Raw genomic sequence first — 24,969 nt, 5'->3', positions numbered from 1 at the left:
GCTATAGAGTCCAGGTTGGTTTTTATAAACCACAAAACATTCATTTTATTTGCCTAAATACATTCTTCTGACATAGGTTTCTTCACATGTACCCCAAATTTATTCTTTATTCTTCTGACATAGGTTTCTTCACATGAACCCCAAATTTCTAATTCTCCAACCACTCACTACTCTTGGAATCCATCTATATGACCTAGACATCTTTAATAAAATCACAGGATAATCCAAATCTGTTTAACTTAAGAGTTCATTTTTCCCTAGATCTTTACATCTCAAATTTAGAAAATGTTCTTGCAGTAACTCTTTTGGCTGTTAACTCTCAGGGTCATTTTAAAATTGTAGAGTAGTGACAGCTGGTGTTCACAGTATGTACTGCATTTCTCAGCAATTTTTATCTTTTACCTGTGGTCCTCAAATTCTAGTGTTCAGAAAAATGTCCTAAAGAGTTTCTTAAAATGCACCTCCCTTAAGCCGCTGATAGATTCTGATTCTGTGTGTTGGGTTATGCCAGCCCCAGGGCTACCAACCCTTTACAACATCCTGGACAATCTCATTCAAGACAACTTTACTGTGCATATGAATCACTGCGGATCTTGTTAAAAAAGATTCTGGGACAGTCGTCTCAGGATGGAGCGAGAGCCTACATTTCTAATAAGCCTCCAGGTGGCTGTGTGCTCCCATTTTAAACTTAATTATTTCCATTTCTTTATGTGGCCAGATAAACACAGTCTGAATCCTGAGTTTACAAAATGTCACTTACAGATGCTTCTCACGCAGTGGTTAAACAGATTTTGCTTAAATCTTCTCCCCACTTCTGCTCCCTGCTCTGTCTTTTGAGGCCTAAAAGATGACTACAGTTGCCTCAAAGAGGAAGCAGGCCAACATCCTGATGGAAGTCCTGCCTGTACCCCTGCCTGGTCCTTTTGACACCAAACCATTTCCTGGTAGCAAAGAAACAGGAAGGCCCAGGGCAGTATCATTCCCAGTTAAGCACTGTTCATATATGGGAACCAAAACTCCTTATCACATGATCACCTCCCTACAAGAATGGAGTTCAAAGGTGCTCAATGGTGATGATGATAATGTTGATAATGATGAGGAAGATGGTATCAGCTAACATTTATTGCGCACTTGCTAAGTGCCATGGATTATTTCATATAATCCTTGAAATATCTATGAAGTAGATAATATCATTGTCTCCATTGTAATGACAAGGAGACAGAGAGAAGAGCAGATAGGTTATTGTTATATCTAATATCCCAATAAAAGTACAGTAATAGACTGAATGAATCACATTCAAACTAAACATTAAAATACTGAATTGAGGGCTCCTTTTCCATTACACCTTAGTGATACAGAACACAAGATTCTCAGTCCCTGTATTTTATAAAGCATTAACATATTTCTCAATTACTTCTCATGTGGGAAATCAACAAAATTTGATGATTATGGAGGAGTGGCTTTGCAGGTTCCAGGGAGAACATATCATTTCGAGGGTATTCCATTAAGACTGTGTAAGAATAGTGTGATAGCAATTACGAAGTTGGTAAATAGGGCCCTGTGATTTTGCCAGAGGAGTTTCATTTCATTGAAGAAGCATAACATTTCTCTTAACATTCATGTGTTGCCACTAACAATGGATGGCTAGAGCATGTAGGGGGTTTCCAGGATAATCCTGAGTCTTCTAAAATGCCTGTCTTAACGTACCAAATACTAAAGAGTTATTGCAGCATTGATGAGGGCAACTTAAAAAGACGTGCTCTCAACAGTAGAGTTCTGTGACCAAGTCAAAGAATAAAAACCAAGTACTCACATACTTTCCCTTTTCTCCATACCCTGTTAAAAGCCCTATTATGATTCTTCTTTTACATGTTTTTTTCTTGCAACCAGGTAATAGTTCCATACAACCTTTCTTAAAATAACATAAGAGTATTGTCTCCAAACTTCTAATATGCTTTAGATGTGCTTGGTTGAGCAGAAAATATTCCCTTTTGTCTCTTTTGTTTTTATAATCCTGTTGTCTTTGCAGAAAGAACTAGCAGCAGGACATTGGTCTTTCCAGGATGAACACTTATGGACGACTATATATCCCTTAGCTTACTTAAGTACTCATCCTTTGTTATTGAAAATGCGTGTTTTCTTAAATAAAAAGAAAACTGTACATTTATCAAAAAGCATGAATGAAGGCAGTTTTTAGAGTGAAACAAGAAAACCCCAAGGATTATATATTGGCCTCTGAATAATCTTTCTAATCTGGTACTTTGATCCATCTTTATACTTCTATGAAGGCCCTGCTTTGTCTCTGAGAATAAAAACATTCCAAGAGAGAGTGAAAGAAAGAAAGCAAATAGGGGAAAATTTAAATAACTGTTGAGAGACAGGTACTCACCTCTCCCTTCTTCTCCTTAGTTTTACTGTTGTGGAAGAAACAGATTTTGGCATCAGACCAATCAATCCAAGTTTGAATGTCACATTCATCACTACATGTAGTTGCACGGCATCAGGCAGTTTACTCAGCCTCTCTGGGTCTCAGCTTCTTCATTTCTGCAGTGTAGACATTGCTATTCCCAGCCCAGTTGTTGGGTAGGTAGATGTTGTGGAGGAGGTATGGTGCCTAGAAATAGAACAACAAAAAGCAGCTGTCATTAATAATAACTTGATGTTAATGGTCACGACTTCATCTGTTCAACTTGCAACAAATATTTATTGATCACCTCTCTATGGCAGGAATACAGTGAACAAAAAGATAAAGTCTGTCCTGAAGAGGTTTATGTTTTATCCTTTGAAAACCTAATTATCAAAATTCCATCCCCCTGCTACTCCAATGAAATGAAACTCCTCTGGCAAAGTCACAAGTCCCTATTTACCAAATAGGATGGATAAGACCTTTTGGGAACATATTCTTTTTTTTGGTATCATTAATCTACAATTACATGAGGAACATTATGTTTACTAGACGCCCCCCCCCAATCACCAAGTCCGCCCCACAAATCCCATTACAGTCACTGTCCATCAGCATAGTAAGATGCTGTAAAATCACTACTTGTCTTCTCTGTGTAGTACAGCCCTCCTTGTGCCCCCCACACACATTACACATGCTAATCGTAATGCCCCTTTCTTTTCCCCCCTCTTATCCTTCCCTTCCCACCCATCCTCCCCAGTCCCTTTCCCTTTGGTAACTGTTAGTCTATTCTTGAGTTCTGTGATTCTGCTACTGTTTTGTTCCTTCAGTTTTTTCTTTCTTATACTCCACATGAGTAAAATCATTTGGTACTTGTCTTTCTCCACCTGACTTATTGCACTGAGCATAATACCCTCTAGCTCCATCCATGTTGTTTCAAATGGTAGGATTTGTTTTCTTCTTATGGCTGAATAATGTTCCATTGTGTGATGTACCACATCTTCTTTATCCATTCATCTACTGATGGACACTTAGGTTGCTTCCATTTCTTGGCTATTGTAAATAGTGCTGCAATAAACATAGAGGTGCATATGTCTTTTTCAAACTGGGCTGCTGTATTCTTAGGGTAAATTCCTAGAAGTGGAATTCCTGGGTCAAATGGTATTTCTATTTTTAGCTTTTTGAGGAACCTCCATACTGCTTTCCACAACGGTTGAACTAGTTTACATTCCCACCAGCAGTGTAGGAGGGTTCCCCTTTCTCCACAACCTCGCCAACATTTGTTGTTGTTTAACATCTTCTTGATGTCTAAAATTCTCTTCTGATTTCCTTCTAACCTCTGAAAATTTTCAGTCTCCATGGTTAGTTTCTCTTCTTCTGTTACCCCTTTAATATTTCCTAGTGTTCTGGTTTTTGCCCTTCTTTATACTCTACACTAGTGGCTCTTGATCTTTCAGTCATGAACTCATTTAAGAATCTGTAGAAGCTATGCACCCTCTCCCTAGGGGGGAAAAATGGATCTACTTACAAATACACAATATTTTGCATATATTTTCAGAAGTTTCACAGACCTGCCTTCCTTCCAATAAAGCCCCCTGTTGAACTTCAGACTAAGGGGTCCTTATGGCTTTAACATTACCCAAATGATTCTCAAATCTGTTCCCACACATAAACCACTTTCTGAACAATAGGCCTACTTTCAAACAATTTAAGGACAACTTCAAATGAATGCCCTTAGGCATCTTAAAACTCAAGATACCACAAACCAAACTTGTCTTTCTCCTAAAACACCTGTTGGAAAAAGAACACTGTTTTGAGCCTCATAGATTTAAACCCAGCCCTAGAATCTTCAGTAATATACTGAACCTCTTGGTGCTTTAATTTCTTATTTAACATGAAGTTAATACCACCATTTTCTAGATTATTAGGAGAATTAAAGAGATAATAAGAAAATCCCTGCCCAAGTGCCACCACATAGCATACATTCCACAAATATTAATATTACTGGATTCCCAATGTCAGCAAAAGCAATCCCTTCACCGAATATCCTAAGTCAAAATTTAAAAGCACATCTTCAACTTCTCCCCTTTCCTCACCTGCGACCAATGGAGCTATGCTGTGTTGATTCATTAACCTCCCCCTGCCCTTAGTTCAGGCTTTCATGTTCTGTCTCATGGATACAGCAATAGTCTCCTATCAGGTTGATCCAATTCCAGTCCCACACCCTTCCAATCTTTCCTCTACACTGCAGCCAGAGGATATTCCCAGGAGTCAAACTTGATAATGCCATGACTCTGCTTAAATCTTCCCAGTTGCTTCTCATTGCTTCCAGGATTACATCTATTTTAGTACTGTACTGAAGGCTGATTATGATCTGTTCCCTGTCTACTTCCAATTCAATATTCAATCCCTTGCTAACTTGTGGATCTCCCCAACTGTTCATAGTATTATGGATTTCATTCTTCTGTTCCCATTTCATCCTTTGACTGAAATTTCCTCACCTCTTTTCTTGGCATTCAAGCAAACACCGACTCATCTTTCAAAACACGGTGCAAGCATCACCTATGCTGCAAAGTTATTCCCTGACAGCCTCCTGCCACGCCGCTGATCATGACTCCTTTTCTCTCTCGCCTGTTCCTGACATGATTTTCTGTCGTGGCAAAGATGAATAGCATATGTTTTCGGTCTCAAAAAGTTTATAATCATCACTCAACCACGAATCTTGTTATAGAACCTGAGCAAGTGAGCCAAACCGAGAGAAATTATGAGGCATGAAAAAGTAATGAATTGTAAGTAACTTCAACACTCAGCTCAGGGGTATCTTCTCAGAAGACATCTGTGACTCCCAAGCTCCAAGGTGTGTGTGTGTGTGTAAGACATCTGTGACTCCCAAGCTCCAAGGTGTGTGTGTGTGTGTAAGACATCTGTGACTCCCAAGCTCCAAGGTGTGTGTGTGTGTGTGTGTAAGACATCTGTGACTCCCAAGCTCCAAGGTGTGTGTGTGTGTGTGTGTGTGTGTGTGTGTGTGTGTGTGTGTAAGACATCTGTGACTCCCAAGCTCCAAGGTGTGTGTGTCTGTGTGTGTGTAAGACATCTGTGACTCCCAAGCTGTGCGTGTGTGTGTGTGTGTGTTGCTCGCTATATATAAACTTATTTAAACTTCTGTCTATGAGGCAGGCATTCTTATAATTCACATTTTAGAACTGAGGACACAAAAGCATAAAGAGACTAACTAAGTAACTTGCCCAACATGTCCTAACCAGAAATATCAATAGGAATAAAGTATGAATTTGTTAATTTAAAAAAATACAACTGACACAAGATGATAGATTATTTATAAATAAGTTGTGTGACATATACTTATTGATCCTGTTACGGGCTTGGTAGTCAAAGAGAAGAAACGTAAGTGCTCTATGCTCAAAAACAGTGATTCGTGAAAAATAAACTGGGACAAAGAACGGAAGACTGTCCCTCCCAGGGGCAGTGAGGCAGTCTTGGGGTGGGAGGACTCCATCAAACGGATCGACGAGCCAAGAAAAGGAATGAAACGGACCGGCCCGACCCAGCTCCGGAGCCCACTTCTCTTCCCGCGGGCGTCGCACCACCTCACTCTGCGCGTGCGCAATCATCGACTCGACGATCCCTCCCATCGATGCGCTCGGAAGCAACTCCTTCAGCCTGGTCGCTGCCCGCGGGGACGTGCCGCAGCTGCCGCGGCTGCCACCATTTTGGCAGCGGGAAGACTGAGGGTCTGGGACGGCGGGCGGCGGCGGCGGTGATTGGTACGGATGGTTTCCGCCCGCGTCAGCCCGTCCGATTTCGCGCGTCTTCGAGCCACGGCATTCGGTATTGCCCCTCTTCCCCCAGGGTCCCAGTTGTTCTCCCCTGTCGTCCTGTCACTATTTTCTCTTATTCTCCCGTCCGCTCAGCTGGAGCTTGGCTTGGAGCTTTTGTCGCGCAGCCCCGGCCTTTATTGAAACAGCTGCTTTGTTGCTCGGGACTCTGACGCTGGCCGCCGGCTCCTCTGTCCCCGCCCCGATCTGGTCCGAGAGGTTTACGGGAACAAACTGGGCGGGCGGGGTCTGTGCGCCCCGAGGGGCTGGGGGCGAATTCTAGCCGCCTCGGGGAGCGGGGAGCGCCTAGACTGGCCTGTCGTCGTGGAGGGACGCACAGTGCAAGACGATGGACGTAAGTTACGCACGCTGCCCGATGTTAAGAGCTTAATCAGGCACTCGCCTCTTCTGTTCTGCCCTTTCCCAGGAAAAACTTCACAAACGGAAAGACTCTTTGCGTCTGCCCTCTTCGCTAGAAATGGCCAGTGTGAGTAAATGAGTCTCTTCAGCACCATAGTCAAATAATTGGGGAACTTGTTCGGAAGTGGAGGGACGGGCTTAATTATGATGGCGTTGATGGCATCATGTTTCTTGGGCTTAGACTTAATGTATGAAAAATGTCAAGGGAGGCAAGGGGTGTGAAATCATCGTATTGTGCTTTTGAAGACAAATATTCTTTTTAATACACGTGTACTTGTTTCTACAAGTTCACTTTTGGAAATGCATCCAGTACCAGCATCCTTTCAGTATTTTTAAAGACAATATTTCGGTAAATATCTAGAATCTATTTTTAAGCGTGTTAAAAATTTCTTTGGCTAGCTAAACTGAAGGTTTTATGGTAGTTTCAGTACAGGAAGTAACTTTTAAAACTTATAAAATGAGAGCAAGTAATATTATTTACACAGACCAGAAATATTTATTGACTCGAACTGTCCTGGGATTAATCAGACACACAGAAGACACACACTAATGTAAGAAGTTCATATAGAAGGGACATAAGACACATAAAACAGCTACAATGAAAGTAGTAAGTAGTAATTTTGTACAAGCTACGCAGAGGAGTAATGCAGATTCAAAGCTTTGTGAAGAAGGGAGAGTTGGGGCTCAGGATCACTTAGAGAAGCATTTGAGTTTTGAAAGATGGGTGGGATTTAGATAATCTGAGGTTTGGGTGAAGAACATGAGGTATAGTCAAAAAACACCACCTCCCCTTTTGGAATTGAAGCCGTCTGCCTTCCTGAATGTAAAATGGGTGAAAGAGATAGGTGGTTTGTGGAGTTGGGATCAAGTAATAGACTTAAATGCCAAACTCAGTAATTTAGACTTATTAAAATTGTGATGACTTCATCAGAGCTGTGTGTTAGGAAGATTAATATGGCAACAGTTAGCCAGGACAGTCTGCTTTTTAACTGAGCAGAATATATTAAGAGTCTAATGATGTGACTATAGGTACAAGTCAAAAAAGTAGACCACTAGTCTTGGCCACATTTTAAGATGAAGGTCTGCCTATCCATGCCCACGTGAAGGCAATGTTGTAAAAGAAACGTGGTGCTCTCAGAGGAGATGGGAATATCAATGGAATGCTAATATTTGCCCTGGCTTTATTTTATTTTAAAATGAATAAAGAATTCAGTAGGGTCAGCATTTGAAAGATACTTTTATAAATCCTTTATTGTTAAAAGTTCATATAAAATATTCATTTCAGTATTCAAATAAACTTTTAAAAATTTGTGTTAGTTTATATTCATTGTAAATGCTAAATGGATGTTTGTAATGAAATATGCAGATGTGTGTCTTCAGCAGTTTAGTTACATACATAGCTATAAATGCCCATGCTTCAGAGGCTGGAACAGGTAAAATAAGAGATCTTGGAGGGGACTGACAAACTGAAACACTCTTCTGATATAAAGGAGGCAGCCTTTCCTTAGCTACAGCCATTTGTTGCTAACTAATGCCATTTGGGAATGGGAATCTAGTGTTGCCAGATTGAGTTTTGAAGATCAGCCAAAAACCTGGACCTTTTGTGTGAAACCTCACAATTTCTCTGTGTTGGTATCTAGTTTGGTAAACTTTTGGTAATATTGTGAATTCCACAAAAACATCTGTGGATGGATATGGATGAGCTTCATAGACAACCAGCTTTCAGTCTGGTATAGACCATATTTTCTCCTCACATGACCAAAAGCAGGACTTAGTTCATAAAAGACTTTTTCTTCATACACTAATAGGGATTTTTAAATTAAACAGCCAGTCATCTTCCCAAGTCAATAAATCATATATAAAATACACTTATTCTGAAATTAAAATAAACTGATCTGATTTTTGAGCTATTTATTGGCAGTCATTTTTAATAAATTCACCAACTGATCTAATGTCATAAAGTCTGTCAAGTTGGTACAAAATATTCTACCTCCACAGTAAAGGATTTGAGGATCATTCAGGTTAAAGGGTAAACTTTTGAAACAAATTAGTATAGTCATCAGCTATCCCTTATAATGAACAAATTAGATACTGGTTTATTTTGCCATTAAAAATGAAACTTGGTGATTAGATTTTCTTAGAGAACAAACTGCCATTTTATCACGTAACTTTTGTTAAAAGTTTTACCATCAATAAAAAATATCAAAATAGAATTTAGTGGCTTTGGTATTCAGAGACTAAAATAATCATTGATTATATTAGGGAGTGGCTAAAACAATTGGATAATCTTCATTTTCCTTCCATTTTGCTTGTGAAGAATCACAATATTTTAATAAAGTAATGTTAACAATGGTTTATGGAAGTGTTGTAGAAATTAAGTAAACAACGTATCACAGGATCTGGCCCATAGTAACTAACATCATATTGATTTTTTTAAATTAAATTATTTACTATTTAGTATTACCCCCTTCAGATAATATCTTACTGAGACTTTTACTCTGAGGCTTTGCTCAAAATATTTTTGGAATTTAAATTTTTCAATTACCTTTAGCTCCTGAGGCATATTCTGTTAAATGTCCTCAAATTATAAAGGTAAATTTATAATACAGAAACACTCAAAAGTCTTGAGTTTGTCTAGTAGGTAAAAAGCCTGATAATCACTGCATTTGTCTCTTTGAGCAGGTTAGGCACAGACCAAAGGGAGGATGCTTAAATTTTCAGGTGGGCAAAGTACTCCGGAGACAGGGCTTACACTATGGAACATGTGAAGGAGGTTCTGCTTCTCCCAGTCTTGAAGAAAGAGTTAATTTAAAGGCACAGAAGAAAAGGGAAAAGGGAATTTTAGCAGAAGGAATCTTGTTGCAGTATAAAAGAAGGCAGAGAAATATGGGAAATGTTGGGTAGATATTTTTTGGAACTAAAGAGGAGAGGAAGGAAGGGGAAGGTAAAGGGAAAGTAAGAAAGTATGCCAGAGAGGTGGAAAGACCATTTAGGATGGTTGACTTATACTTCTAAGAAATACAACACATACAGATTGGATTTCAGAATACTATATGAAAGAGAAAAAGAATGATTCTAAAGGATCAAAGGACTAGAATCTTTCAAGATCCTGGTAACTAGTTTTCATACCACCTCTCTGACCCCACTGCAATCCATTCTCTACATACTGCCCTTAGTAGTACATTCTTTAAAATATCCCTTATTTTTGTTAGTTTGCTCTCCTCTGCCTGTAGATTAAAGTTCTGATTATTATTTTGATATAAAATTATCTTGATATAACAGCCCTTTACTGTGTCAAGTATAAAGCCTTTATAGTTGCCCACAAGTTAACTTTGAAGCCTGTTTTTTATTACACTCCCTTGTATCCAGCCTCACTGAATATACCTTTTATGTATATATGTCTTTGTTCCTGAAAGTCATTCATGAAATACTACTTTGCCCTGAAAATTTCTATTTTCTTCAAAACCTAACATACCCTCCATGAAACTTCTTCCTACTCCCTCAAGGATCTCTCAGTTGTTCAAATCTTTTAATAGTATTTCATAGATGATATGATATTTGCTCTTACATCTTTCACTAAACTAGAAGCAATTTTTTTTAATATAATGGACCCAGATAGTAAATATTTTAGCCTTTGTGGGCCATAGTCTCAGTATAACTACTTAATTCACCCATTATGGCATGAAAGTAGCCAGACAATACATACATACATACATGGATATAGCTACATTACAGAATAATTTTATTTACAAAAACAACAGGCTGTATTTGGTTATAGTTTGCCATCTCCTGCATTAAATCATTATGACCCAGGTATTGGGCTGAAAGTTTATGCATGAAAGATGTTTACACATTTGTGCATCATAACTAACCTCAGAGTCTAGGAAATGAAATAAGCAAAAAATGTCCCACAATATGTGCTAAAATGGAAGAAAGTGGGCACTGCCACAAAACCAAGAGGAAAGATGGCATGGGAGATAATTAGCACATTTACTAGAAGTAAAAGAAGAAAAGAGAAAGTAAACAGGTTTTGGTTCTAAGAGAAATTTTGAAAGTTATTTATTTTGAGAATAGAAAAATCTTAATACTTATCAACTTAATGTTGATAAGAGGAAAACTTTTACAGGTTCCCATTCTCTCTAATGTGGCACTTTTGATTCTGGCCTTTATTGGAAAAACCATATACTTTTACCCAAAGTAATTTATTTGATTTTTTTTTCAATATTCATGTTTATTTTTAAAGTATAAACATAATGTGTATCATATGGTAGTTACTTAGTAATAGAATAAATGTTTGTTTTAAAACGTACATTGCACTGTAAGGATTTGCCAAAGGTTGTATATGTATGTAAAACATTTATATCCAGAAAAAATGATTTTAATTTTTGTGTCATTCTTAGGTGCTCTGTAACAGAGCCAGACTGGTTTCCTATCTCCCAGGATTTTGCTCTTTAGTTAAAAAGGTGGTCAATCCCAAAGCCTTTTCAACAGCAGGATCTTCAGGTTCTGATGAATCTCATTTGACCACTGCACCCCCAGATATATGTAAGTAAAAGTTATTATTGCTTGACTTACAATCATTTGAAAACTGTTTGAGTTATGTGTGTTTTCTGAAGTTGAGTTTATGCCATTGAAAATAAAAATCAGAGCTCTGCCTAAATATATCAGAAAGCTACAGTATAGAAAAGAAAGAGTGAATATTGGTTTCTGAAACTTACTTTCTTAAATATTAGTTTTTTCCTAAATATTTTCAAACATACACAATTCTGAAACATATATTATTTTGATCTTGTTAAACTTTGTTACTACTTAGCACCATTCTTTGCTGAATTTCTTAAGTGTAGCTGCCACTTTTTAGATAATAGTGTTTATTGAACAATAACTTACCCGCTAATCTACAAAGTCTGCTTCTTACCCGTTTTGCACACGTGGATAAGATAGCATATTAACATACTAATCCAAAATATTTTAATCATGTCACTTCCTTGATAAACTTTGGTTATCTCCCACTGCTTTCATAACAGTTCCCAAACTGTCCTCAAGCTGTAAGTCATTGTTCAATGTCTAAAAAACTTCTTTTTAAAGTTCTGTGATTAGGTAAGTTTGAGAAATGCTATTTACCATATTTCTATCTTGGAGATTTATAATGCACACTAAAATATTAAGTAAGGACTCTTAGAATCTTAACCTAATGTATCCTAAAGGAATTGCACATGGAATCCTTTTTTCACACACCACATTATTTACAATGCAGTGTAAGTTCACTTGGGCTTTGGCAAGGCCTTCCCCAGTTTTCTTGCTGTGGTTTTCTTTTATTACTCCATCTCTGATTACTCCCTGGTTTACATCATCTGAAGGCTAAGTATATGTATGTTTCATAAATGAAAGGAAAGATTTGGCATTCAAAATAATGTAAAGGGCTTATATCCTGAATATATAAAGATTTGTTTATAGAAGAATAGGGAAAAGACAACCCAGTGGAAAACCAAACAAAAAAAATTTTTTTAATGAATATGGATAGGGTATTCCCAGAAGAGAAAACCTAAATGACCAGTAAACAGATGAAAATACACTCAAATCCACTATTAATAAGGGATTTTTTTTATTCAACTGTTAGATCTGAATAGTCATTAAAACCCATCTTGTTCAAAATAGCTAATATGTTTTTAGCTTGTAAACTGACTCCAGTCAATCATTAGTGGCTACCTAGAGCCTTGCTAAATATAATCTGCAGACCAGTTCTGTCAGCATCATCTGGGAGCCCATTAGAAATGAAGAATCTTGAGCCGTACTCCAGACCTACTAAATCCTAATCAGCATTTCAACAAGATCTCAGAAGATTCTTAAGTACTTAAAAGTTTGAGAACTCTTGGGCTAGAGTGTTTGGACTGATATTATGAGACTGTGTCTGGGTTCAGCAAGAAAGAATTTATGATTGAACGGTGATATCGGTCATAGGTCTGGAAGAGGGATATGATGGCACTTGTGATCTTGTGATTGAGCAGCCATATTGACATAGGCATTTTCAGTCACTCAGTTCTGGCAGAGTTATTAATATTTTTATTGCCATCAAATGTCTGAAACAGTTGTCCCTTTCTCTAAACAAAACTCCTACTCAGTTTTTTCTTTGTTATATTTTCTGCTTTATTCTTATCTGGATATTTTTGTCTGGTTTTCCAAAGTTTGGGTATTTTTTTTAAGTGAATTAAGTACAGGCATATCTCAGAGATATTACTGGTTCAATTCCAGACCACTGCAGTAAAGGGAATATAACAAGCAAGTCAAATATATTTTTTAGTTTCTCAGTTCATGTAATAGTTATGTTTACATTATACTATAGTCTTCAAGTATGCAATAGCATGTCTATAAAAACAATGTACATACTTTAATTAAAAAATACTTTATTGCTAAAAAATGCTAACCATTCTTTGAGCTTTTAGTGAGTTGTAATCACTGCTCACAGATTACTATAACAAGTATAATAATGAAAGTTTGAAATATTGCAAGAATTACCAAAATATGACACAGACATGAAGTAAGCAAATGCTATTAGAAAACCAGCATCAGCAGACTTGCTGCATGAATGATTGCCACAGACCTCTACTTTGTAAAAAAAAAAAAAAATGCACTATCTGCGAAGCACAATAAAACCAGGTGTGCCTATATATAATGTGGTCTGTTCTATAAGCATTTAATTCATATTAACCCATGTGAATGGTAAAAAGGGCATTAAGTCACAATGGTTCACACAAGATTTTTCTCAGCCCATTAATGTTCTGGGTAACAGCTGTTGAATACCCCTCTCCAGAGATAAGCACTGTTAAGTTCATTGTCTTTCCTTTTACATCTTTTTTCTGTATTTAAAAACATAAGGATATAAAATAAGTGTCATATATACTATTCTCTGACACAGCTTTTTCTTTTAATGTAATATGTAATACTTTGTTCAGTATCAGTAAAGATTTACTACATTCTTTTTAAAGACTACCAAACATTACATAATATGAATTAAAGCACTTTATTGAATCCATCCCCTAATTATGAACTTGCCTTTGAGCTAGCAACTGCTTGCTTTGATTAGTGTTTTGGAAATGACTAAAACTAGTTAATATTCACACAGGAAAGCAAATTCTAAAGATCTGTCAGTTAGGTAAAAATACCTATTTGGAAGAAGAGCATTCTTTCAGTCTGCCAATGCACTTGACTGTTTAAGAGAAGATGAAAAAATTTTGTTGTTCTTTAGGCTCTCAAACAGTGTGGCCTGATGAAACTATGGGACCATTTGGACCTCAAGATCAGAGATTCCAGCTTCCTGGGAACATAGGTTTTGATTGTCACCTCAATGGGACTGCACCACAGAATAAAAGCCAGGTCCAAAAAACTCTACCTGATGTTCTAGCAGAACCTTTATCAAGTGAAAGACATGAGTTTGTGATGGCACAATACATTAACGAATTTCAGGTAAATTGTTAATATCATTTATTCTGTTTTTCTAATCATTGTGATTTTTTACTTTCTCATAATTAAGAGCATATTACTTTCTGTGAAAGAGTTTTTAAAAATCTGTGTAATTCCAATATATACAAAGACAACATATATGGCTTTTAAAAACTTGTCATTGTCCTATATATAGTGTTTACTATATAATTTTTTTACTTAACTTTAGATAACAGTCTTTTAGGTAATTAAATAATTCTTCAAAAATATCTTTTTTAGTAGGGTATTATGTTACACATGGTGCGGTAGATCACGAGGAAAACAGTATAGCACAGAGAAGGCAAAAGTGAATCTGCGGCATCTTACTACACTGATGGACAGTGACTGCACTGGGGGATGGGTGGGGCTTGATAATATGGGTAAATGTAGTAACCACATTGTTTTTTCATGTGAAACCTTCATAAGAGTGTTTATCAATAATACCTTAATAAAAATTTTTAATATATATATCTGTTAATAACTACTCATTTCAAATATAGGTAATTTAATTATTTCTGTATTACTGAAGATTTAGGTTCCCTTTTACAAATGGTAGTTATAATTTTTATATATGGACCAAAATCTACTGAGCTTTATACTCCTGTAGCCATATAAAAATGTACGAAAATTTTGAGATCTCTGAAATTCTTCAGATACAGTAAAGTGAAAAGACTCATAAATAGGTATTTTTTAAAACAGCAGTTTTTTCTGTGAGCTTTTTAAATGAGTTTTTAAACTGGTTTTGCATCACTCAAGTGGAAACTTAAATGCAATTCAGAGTTTCTGTCAGCTCTTTCCCTGATCCTTATCATTTTTTGCATTTCTTCATAGTTTTAGGCTGGGTTTTTTATCAAAGCCATATTATTAAATGCAACAGCCCTTCAAATTATTATGGATTTTTTTTGGATAACCTTACATTGAAACAGTTGGGACCTCCCCTGACCTTTTATAGATAATTCCTTCTTCTTCATCTTTATTCTTCCTGCCTACCAAATACATATTTCCCATTTGGTTCTGCCCTTCATCCTCTCATTTGAATTACCCCCTAGTCACTTAATCCCTTGGCTTTCTCCACAGGCTATGTTTTTTTATAATTCCTAACTTAACTGTTTCTATCTCTGACATACCTTGTTCAGTATTCCTATCTGCCTGCCAGACATCTTTATCTGGATGTCTCACAGGTCCCTGGATTTTTTATGTCTAGTACTGAATGAAGAATTTACATGTCTATGACTGAAGTAGTCCTTTTCTCTTTCAAAACCTGGCCATACTCCTATATTATCATCAGTATAATGACTTAGTCATTGTCCCACTATCCCAAGATGAAAACTTTAGTACCAAACTTAATTCCTCTCTCCATCATAACCCCATAAACGGTGACAAAGTTGCATTGCTTCCATCTGTGAAGTAGCTCTTAAAATTATTTGTACCCTTTCAACTCTCACTGATACTGCCAGAGTTCAAGGCTCCTTACCTACCTTGATTCTTAGAGGCATTTATAGTAGGATGGACTGTGCGGATGGGATAAATCTGGCTTCAAAGATAAGCTCTGCCATTTAATTTTGTGACCTTGAGAAAGTTACTTAACCTTTCTGAGCCTCTTTTATATGTAAAATGGGGATTGTAATAACCCTTAGCCCACAAAATTGCTATGAGGATTAAATGTGAAAATATATGTAAAGCACTTAAATACAATAAGTGATCAATAAATGTTGGCTATTACTGGTTTATCACCTGCTTTTCCTCATTACCACACATCCTCCATGGTAATACTAGCATTAGCTTTTTCTATTTAATCTTGCTATTCCTGATTTATATTATAAAGTCAGAATTTCTTAAGGTGGCATAAATGGCTTCCCACAATTTTGATCCCTTGCCTTTCCCATTTTACCTCGTACTACTTTGTACTCCTGCACCCCAATTGCATCATACTTTTCATTTTTTGTAATTATACCATTCTCTTTGATAATTGCATGCCTTTTTGCTGTTATTATATCTTGCTAAACTGTTTTTCCTCCTGAATTCCTAATCTACATTCCACCTATTCTTTACTTATCAAACATACCTGTTAATATGTAGCTCAAATATGATGATTTCAACCCTTTCTTCATTTCTCCCAGCAAAGCAAGTTTCTTACCCATTTGTATCACCAAAAGACTTTTTTCATTACTCTGTAGCACTTTTCATAATTGGATTACATTTATTTGTTCATGCTATTTTTCTTCTACTGGCTCCAAGATGCTTTAGAGTAAAGATGGGATTATTTTTATCATTGTTGGGCCTGCTGTTGTCACTGTCTGATGTATAGTAGGTGTCCTGTAAACTTCATCTGAGTAGAAGCTTGTAAGCTCTTGTTGTAGAAGAGGCTGTATATTGAATCATGTTATTTTGTAAGTTAGTGTTGTTATCCCCATTTTACAGATTACAGAATGAAAGAAAAAGGATAACAAGATATCTCAATTTCAGAAGAGGGGACATTGTAAAACACAATTATGGCATTTTAGTTAGTTTCTTAGCCAACTTCTATTCATATCAAGTCTTAGAATATCAATATATTCATATCTTCATATTTTTTTAACTTTCTTAAAATTTTCAAATCATCAGAGAGAAAAATTTGAGTAAATAAGAACATTGTTATTCCATCTCCAGTTAAATTAGGATTATTAAAGAAACTTTAATTTAGAGCTGACAAATTCATATGGCAAGATATTTGATTTGAACTCCAGATTTTATAATAAATAATAAACTCCAGTTTACTTACATTTCTTATTCCCCGTAGGGTAACGATGCACCTGTTGAACAAGAAGTCAACAGTGCAGAAACTTATTTTGAAAGCGCCAAAGTAGAGTGTGCGATCCAGATGTGTCCAGAGTTGCTGCGAAGAGGTATATTGTCCTTTGTACATTTTCACACTAATACATATTAGATGACGTCACTAATTTTTAAATGTGTTGAATAATGTACCCCATAAGGAATTGTAATGCTTTATAACTAAATATTTTAACATGTCTGGCTGGAAATGATTGCATGGCCAAGATAAAGGCTCTTAAATGTCCCCCAACATCTGTCCTCGTGTTGCCATTAGATTGGCATAATAGAATTTTTAATAACTATTTCCCTAAATATTTCTTTAAAGTAATTCCATTCCTGGGTGATTGTTACAGCTATAATTTTCATGAGCTAACATGCAATACTGAGAAAAATCTTAGTCTTAGCAGTAACAAGAACCCAACTTTTCATAACTGGTAGCAATGTAAGTTAACCAAAACTAAGTTCATTTCATCCTTTTCAAAAATAATATGCATTTATAACCCTAACTTGATACCACAATAATTTAATCATTTTTCTTAAGTATTTGTATGTTCTGTATCTTTTTTTAAAAAACAAATTATTTTCTCCCTGAAATTTTTATTCTTATTTCATTTATAGATTTTGAATCACTGTTTCCAGAAGTAACCACCAAGAAACTAATGATTCTGACTGTGACACAGAAAACTAAGAATGACATGACTGTTTGGAGTGAAGAAGTAGAAAATGAAAGAGAAATGCTCTTAGAAAAGGTAATTTTTTCAGTTAATGACAATTTTAAGATCTTACTTAAATACCAATAAACCAGTGTTTTACAATGATGTGTGTCTTTTCTAGCCTTTATTAATTCTCTGCTAACATATTTCAGTACTAAAGGACTTAGATCTTTTCTGAGAATAAAAATGCCTTTTTTTTTTAATATCTTTGAAAAACTTAGATTTTGTCCAGTTCCTTCCTCAGTTTCTTTTTTTGAATTTGTCTGTTTTAGAAAATTTGGACAATAAAGGGGAAAAAAAAACAGTAAAAAAGTAAAATTAACTCTTCATACCCTTCATTCTCTGATCCTCTTCTCTCCCTATCTCCTTTCCTCTCTTTGAAGCATGTCAGATAAAAAGTGAAAATTATCCCATCTTTCTTCAAGGAGTAATAGTACCAGTATATAGTACAATACTACTATATACCTACATTTTTTTCCTGTCCTTTACTTTTAACCAGAAGGTGGGTTTGACACCTTTCCATAGCATTACACATTGATATATTTTGTTCTTTATAAAATCTGCCTACTATTAATGTTGCATGGGCAATCCATAAATTTTTTTTATTGGTAAATTTTCTTAGTATTTTACAAGTTGGAAATCAACTTCTGCAATTACAGGCATAGAATATATTTGCACATATATTTTTATGCACATAGTTAAATCTGTAGATTCCTAAATAGGAAATTGTGGTTTCGAAAGGTTTATTCATTTTAAGTTTTGGTAGACACTGCCAATTTTCCCACTAAAAAGATTGTCCTAGTATATATGCTGTCACCCTGCTTACCCTAAATATTAGCATTTCTTTTCATTTTTACCAACCTGAGAAATGATAAGTGGTAACTTAAGTCTTGTATGATAAAATGGAATATTCCTTTGCCTGTATGACAGGTCAAGATTAACTCATTCAGGAACCTTGGCAAACGATGGTTGAAAAAATTCCCTTTACTAATTTCCATGCAGAATAATATTAGGAATATTTTCTATTTTCTTCAAGGTTGTATATATGGTTCTGTTCATTTTTGAAGATGTAACTTACATACTGAACATAGTGTTTTATGATAATGACTTCATATTTTATGTCCCACACACAGCTTTGATAGTAAATTTCAAATAGTAGTTAACAATCATGAGCAAATTATATGCTAGTTAACAAGGAAGTTACAGAGATACATTAGAAATTCCCTCAGATGTTAAAGAGACCTGAATCTAGAGAGTTGAAATTTAATTAGGCACTATGTAAATAGAAAATGTTTACTGAGTTATTTAGACAGTGCTTGGTAAATGTATACTTATCATGAAGTTGCTAGAGTACACACGTGCATTGCATTAATGGTCCTAATATTTGATGTTAAAAATTTTGAGCATATCATTTGATACTGATCCCAATATAGTGAAAAGTCAATTTTCTGTAACAAATTTCAGAGCTTTCAAAAATGGCAACATGCTGTATCATATGATTCTCAATTTTATAATGACTGAAGCTATTTTGTTTTCTATGATAAAATCAGGTCCTTCTATTTTAAAAATGCTATTATTTTAATTTTTAATTAATTCAATTATTGATTATTGATTATAGTGATTATGTTAGAACCACATGTAGCTTACTGTTGAAGTAGATATTTTGTTTATGGTTTAAATCTATTCTAATTTTTCCACCAGATGTCAGTGTTGCTCTTGATGAGCAGAAATCTTAAGCAAAATGCTTGAAACTGGTTTTTTGTGATAATTTGGGATTCCTTTATTTAACCTTTGCAAACATTTGATTGCACTGTTTTGTTCTCCTTGTAGCTTTTGTATATGGTACATTTGTTCATTAATGACTTTCCTAGACCATATTCAGTAGTTTTCCTATTCTTAAAATTAATGAGAATTAATGAAATACAGCAAAAAGTATTAAGTATGAAAACACCTAAAGAATACATTATTAATGTTTTTCATTAGTTTACAAGAAAGTACTGAGAAAAAGTAAGTTAGCATAAGTTATATACCTCTATAGCATGGGTCAGCAAACTTTTTCTGTGAAGAGCCAAATAATAAATTTTTAGGTTTTTTAGGTCATAGGGTCTCAGCTACTCAATTCTACCCTTGTACTGTTAAAGCAACTATAGACAGTATATAAGTGAACAGGCATGGCTGTGTTCCAGTAAAACTATACTTACACAAATAGGCAGCCAGCCATTTGGCCCTTGGGCAGTAGCTTGCTAACCCCATATTTTAGGATATGTCCAAAATTCCTAAAATTGGACTTTTGGGGATCTCAGCTGTATGGCAGAGGTGCTCAGCGAGGTCTCATGAAACTTGGCAGGCCAGAAATACATATTAACCTAGAATTGCATGACCCCTAATAGCACCATTCAGCTCTCAGCCCCACAGCTGACACCCATGGAATCTCACCTTCTGCATGCATAGGTCAGCCCTAGACTACCAGACCAGGGCAGATTGCTCTGCAAGCTACTTAGGAGCCCCATTTGCACATATGTCTTTCCCTTCTCCCATACTTTACCCCACAACAGGTGCATCAGCAGTCAGGAACTCTTGCTTCCTCCCTTCTCTGCACAGTGACACCATCCCTTTGCTTGGACTCCACTTCCTTGCCTTGCAGCAAGAAAGTGTCACCAGACAGAAAGCTAGCAATATGGGAATCACCTCATTTGTTTCCCTTCTCTCAAAGATTACAGTTTTGTCTGACTACTGTTTGGGATCCAAAAACAACTGCCTCATATATTTTGTTCAATTTTATAGTTTTCAGCAGATGGCAGTTTGGTACCTATAACTGTTATGGCTGGAAGTGGAACTGTGTCCTTGTTTTTAACTTTTTATGGTTGGTCCTTTTTTTTTTTTAACATCCTAATATTTGTTACTGTCTTTCTCACTGCTTAGACTTCTGATGAAGCTACTAAGGACATCCTAGGAATTAGGATGGTAAAACTAAGGTTTTAATTGGTAATAGCATATACATGCTCTGTAAGGATTATAAACTATACAGAAGACACGGGGGGGATATGTAGTAAGATGTACCCTTTCCAACCCTGTACCCCTTCTATCCATTTATCCTAGTATTTTTATGTGTCTTTTCAGAGACGTTTCATGACTGAGTAGTTTTTGAAGGACACACAAAGAAGTAAATGTTTTTAAGCAACTTTTATTCAAACTAATGAATGGTTCATGTATTTTTCATTATGAATATTTTGTTTCACCTTCTTACCTGATTTCTGATATTAACATAATGGCACAAAATAGCAACTATAGTGTATAATTCATGACCAATTTGGGACTTAATAGCACAGCAATGATTAGAAATAGTTCCTAAAATAGGAAATAATGTAGAAGAAAAATATATAATTTAGTCTTTTTGAAACAAATGAAAGTGTTATATGAACCATTAATCTTTTCAACTGTTGAAAATAATCTAGTGGCTTTTTACAGTCTAATTTATCATTGTTTTAATTTTTTATTAACCTTATTGAGTCTTCTCTCTGCAGCAAAAGAATCTGTAGTGATACTACCTTGAGATTATTTGTGTCTCTGCAGTTCATCATTGGTGCTAAGGAAATTTGCTATGCTCTTCGAGCTGAAGGCTATTGGGCTGACTTTATTGACCCATCATCTGGTTCAGCAGTGAGTAATTAAATAAATTTTGAAAGCTAGATTATAAAATTTGAACTAGGAATTGTTATTACAAAATGTTTATAATTACACCTTGGTAAAACTGTATTGTTTAAGACTTTTTTAAATCCTCACAGTTTTACCCAAAGAAGCATTCACAACTTTGAGGGAACACTATTACAGTTAAGTTTATCACTAAAAATTTTTTATTATAAATAGTAAAAATTTACCATCTTCACTAGTAGATATTATTTGATTTTCCTTAAATTAGTGTGTTTATTATTTTTTAGTGACAAATCGGCCATCAGTAGTTACTTTAACAATGAAACAATCTTTTTAGAATTAAGAAATTATGTATGGGAAAATAAATTTTTAGAAAAGTAACTTTTGGAAATTAACATTTATAAAGTTATACTTCGAAGATAATACCTGAATCATTATTGTCACATCTTAAATTCTGAGTATTTTTTTCAGTTATAAATAATAACTTTATTTTTTGGATCATAAGGTAGGAATATATACAGTTTCTTTTCAAAGTCAAATAAGATACAGAATAGATTAGAACGAAAACCTCTGGGCTTTAGTTTCCCTACCTAAAAAGTGATTGACGGTAAACCATGAATGATTGTCTAAGGTTTACTCCATTTCTAAAGGTCTTGTAATATTATGCATTTGGTCCTAGATAACATGAAATGTGCTAAATCATTTTGCATTTCCACTATGCATAAGTATTGGTTGGCGAGGAAGTATTTGTTTAGGTGTTACATGTGACTATTTTATTTCTTACTTGATTTTCTAAATATTTGGAGAATTAAAATAGATAGTGTTCATGTTAGCAAAAAAATTGTAACTCCACTGTCTCTATTGCTAATGAAAATATGACTTCCCTTTTCATTTCCTCCAGTTTTTTGGACCATATACAAACAACACTCTTTTTGAGACAGATGAACGCTATCGACACTTAGGATTCTCTGTTGATGATCTTGGCTGCTGCAAAGTGATTCGTCATAGTTTCTGGGGTACCCATGTGTTTGTAGGAAGTATCTTCACTAATGCAACACCGGACAGTCACATTATGAAGAAATTAAGTGGAAACTACCAATAATGTCAGTTTATTTGGCATACTAGTGTATGTACTATTTGGTTTGATCTTTAAATACTGTCAAAGGCTTCAGTTTTTAAAGTTTCCTTATTTTTAGGTATTTATTTCAATATCAATGAATTTACAGCATTGGCAGGTGGTGTGTGATCTTTAAATCTCACATGTCCACTCATATTATGATTGACTACATGCTGAGCACATCCAAAATGTACAGAATGCAGTAATTAAGATGTAACCAGGGTATGATCTCATACTACTATTTTTCTCTGACAATAAATCACACATTTGGTTATGATAATGTGTGCTTTTTCATTGCAGTATTTTTAAAATACAGTTCTTTACTATTCCTAAGAAACGTATACAATCTTTTTAAATAAGTGCAATTGAGAATTCTAGATTCAATGTAGATTGAACTTCAGTTTTCTTTTTTATTACCTCTTAAGTATTCTAGTTCTACTCTAAGTATTACTTTGAAATAATTTATGTGCAAGAAGAGTAATAATACTACTATGCCTTTATTATTCCCAAACTCATTCTATGAAGCCAGCATCACCCTAATACCAAAACCAGGCAAAGACCCAACTAGAAAAGAAAATCACAGACCAATATCCCTGATGAATGTAGATGCAAAAATACTCAACAAAATATTAGCAAACCAAATTCAAAAATACATCAAGAGGATCATACACCATGACCAAGTGGGATTCATCCCAGGGATGCAAGGATGGTACAACATTCGAAAATCCATCAACATCATCCACCACATCAACAAAAAGAAAGACAAAAACCACATGATCATCTCCATAGATGGTGAAAAGGCATTCGACAAAATTCAACATCCATTCATGAAAAAAACTCTCAACAAAAATGGGTATAGAGGGCAAGAACCTCAACATAATAAAGGCCATATATGATAAACCCACAGCCAACATCATACTGAACAGCGAGAGGCTGAAAGGTTTTCCTCTGAGATCGGGAACAAGACAGGGATGCCCACTCTCCCCACTGTTATTCAACATACTACTGGAGGTCCTAGCCACGGCAATCAGACAAAACAAAGAAATACAAGGAATCCAGATTGGTAAAGAAGAGGTCAAACTGTATGATAGTGTACATAAAAAACCCTAAAGACTCCACTCCAAAACTACTAGAACTGATACCGGAGTTCAGCAAAGTTGCAGGATACCAAATTAATACACACAAATCTGTGGCTTTCCTATACACTAACAATGAACTAATAGAAAGAAATCAGGAAAACAATTCCATTCACAGTGACATCAAAAAGAATAAAATACCTAGGAATAAACCTAACCAAGGAAGTGAAAGACCTATACCGTGAAAACTATAAGATACTCTTAAGAGAAATTAAAGAGGACACTAACAAATGGAAACTCATCCCATGCTCTTGGCTAGGAAGAATTACTATCATCAAAATGGCCATCCTGCCCAAAGCAATCTATAGATTCGATGCAATCCCTATCATTACCAACAGCATTCTTCAACTAACTGGAACAAATAGTTCAAAAATACATATGGAACCGCCAAAGACCCCAAATAGCCAAAGCAATCCCGAGAAGGAAGAATAAAGCCGGGGGGATCTCGCTCCCCAACTTCAAACTCTACTACAAAGCCACAGTAATCAAGACAATTTGGTACTAGCACAAGAACAGAGCCACAGACCAGTGGAACAGAATAGAGACTCCAAACATATATGGTCAATTAATATACGATAAAGGAGCCATGGACATACAATGGGGAAATGACAGCCTCTTCAACAGTTGGTGCTGGCAAAACTGGACAGCTACATGTAAGAATGAAACTGGACCATTGTCTAACCTCATACACATTCAAAATGGATCAAAGACCTGAATGTAAGTCATAAAACCATAAAACTCTTAGAAAAAAACATAGGCAAAAGTCTCTTGGACATAAACATGAGCAGCTTCTCCCTGGGCAAGGGAAACAGAAGCAAAAATGAACAAGTGGGACTATATCAAGCTGAAAAGCTTCTGTACAGCAAAGGACACCATGAATAGAACAGAAAGGCATCCTACAATATGGGAGAATATATTCATAAATGACAGGTCCGATAAAAGGTCGACATCTAAATTACATAAAGAGCTCACACACCTCAACAAACAAAAAGCAAATAATCCAATTAAAAAATGGGTAGAAGAGCTGAACAGACAGTTCTCCAAAGAAGAGATTCAGATGGCCAACAGACACATGAAAAGATGCTCCACATCACTTGTCATCAGAGAAATGCAAATTAAAACCACAATGAGGTATCACCTCACACCAGTAAGGATCTCCACCATCCAAAAGACAGACAACAACAAATGTTGGCAAAGTTGTGGAGAAAGGGGAACCCTCCTACACTGTTGGTGGGAATGTAAATTAGTTCAACCATGGTGGAAAGCAATATGGAGGTTCCTCAAAAAGCTCAAAATAGAAATATCATTTGACCCAGGAATTCCACTTCTAGGAATTTACCCTAAGAATACAGCAGCCCAGTTTGAAAAAGACAGATGCACCCCTATGTTTATCGCAGCACTATTTACAATA

At 35.7% G+C, this 24,969-nt stretch overlaps 1 protein-coding gene across 3 annotated transcripts; it reads left to right on the top strand.

Moving 5' to 3' along the window:
- Window positions 1-6,106: 6,106 nt before the first annotated feature.
- MMADHC (metabolism of cobalamin associated D) lies at window positions 6,107-22,702 on the top strand. 3 transcript variants are annotated; one of them, XM_073241417.1, is made up of 8 exons: window positions 6,107-6,183; window positions 6,662-6,721; window positions 11,055-11,199; window positions 13,898-14,115; window positions 16,910-17,015; window positions 17,560-17,690; window positions 21,228-21,314; window positions 22,207-22,702. In XM_073241417.1, exons 2-8 carry the CDS (start codon window positions 6,713-6,715, stop codon window positions 22,405-22,407), a joined length of 897 nt encoding a protein of 298 aa, XP_073097518.1. In that variant the 5' UTR covers window positions 6,107-6,183; window positions 6,662-6,712; the 3' UTR covers window positions 22,408-22,702. The 3 variants fall into 3 exon arrangements, with proteins under 3 accessions (XP_073097518.1, XP_017528631.1, XP_017528632.1); XM_017673142.3 differs by having other exon boundaries at window positions 6,110-6,247; XM_017673143.3 differs by lacking the exons at window positions 6,107-6,183; window positions 6,662-6,721 and adding an exon at window positions 6,263-6,589.
- Window positions 22,703-24,969: the final 2,267 nt, after the last annotated feature.

Source organism: Manis javanica, chromosome 7, assembly GCF_040802235.1.
Source record: "Manis javanica isolate MJ-LG chromosome 7, MJ_LKY, whole genome shotgun sequence".
In the NCBI taxonomy this organism is placed as follows: domain Eukaryota; kingdom Metazoa; phylum Chordata; class Mammalia; order Pholidota; family Manidae; genus Manis; species Manis javanica.
The sequence above is the reverse complement of the archived record's forward strand: the minus strand, read 5'-3'. Positions and strand labels throughout refer to the sequence as shown.

Bases quoted from the DNA above. Each gene is read 5' to 3' on its own strand.
- MMADHC (XM_073241417.1), top strand. The intron at 14,116-16,909 runs GTAAATTGTTAA...TATTCCCCGTAG, and splicing joins AATACATTAACGAATTTCAG to GGTAACGATGCACCTGTTGA. The intron at 17,016-17,559 runs GTATATTGTCCT...TTTCATTTATAG, and splicing joins TCCAGAGTTGCTGCGAAGAG to ATTTTGAATCACTGTTTCCA.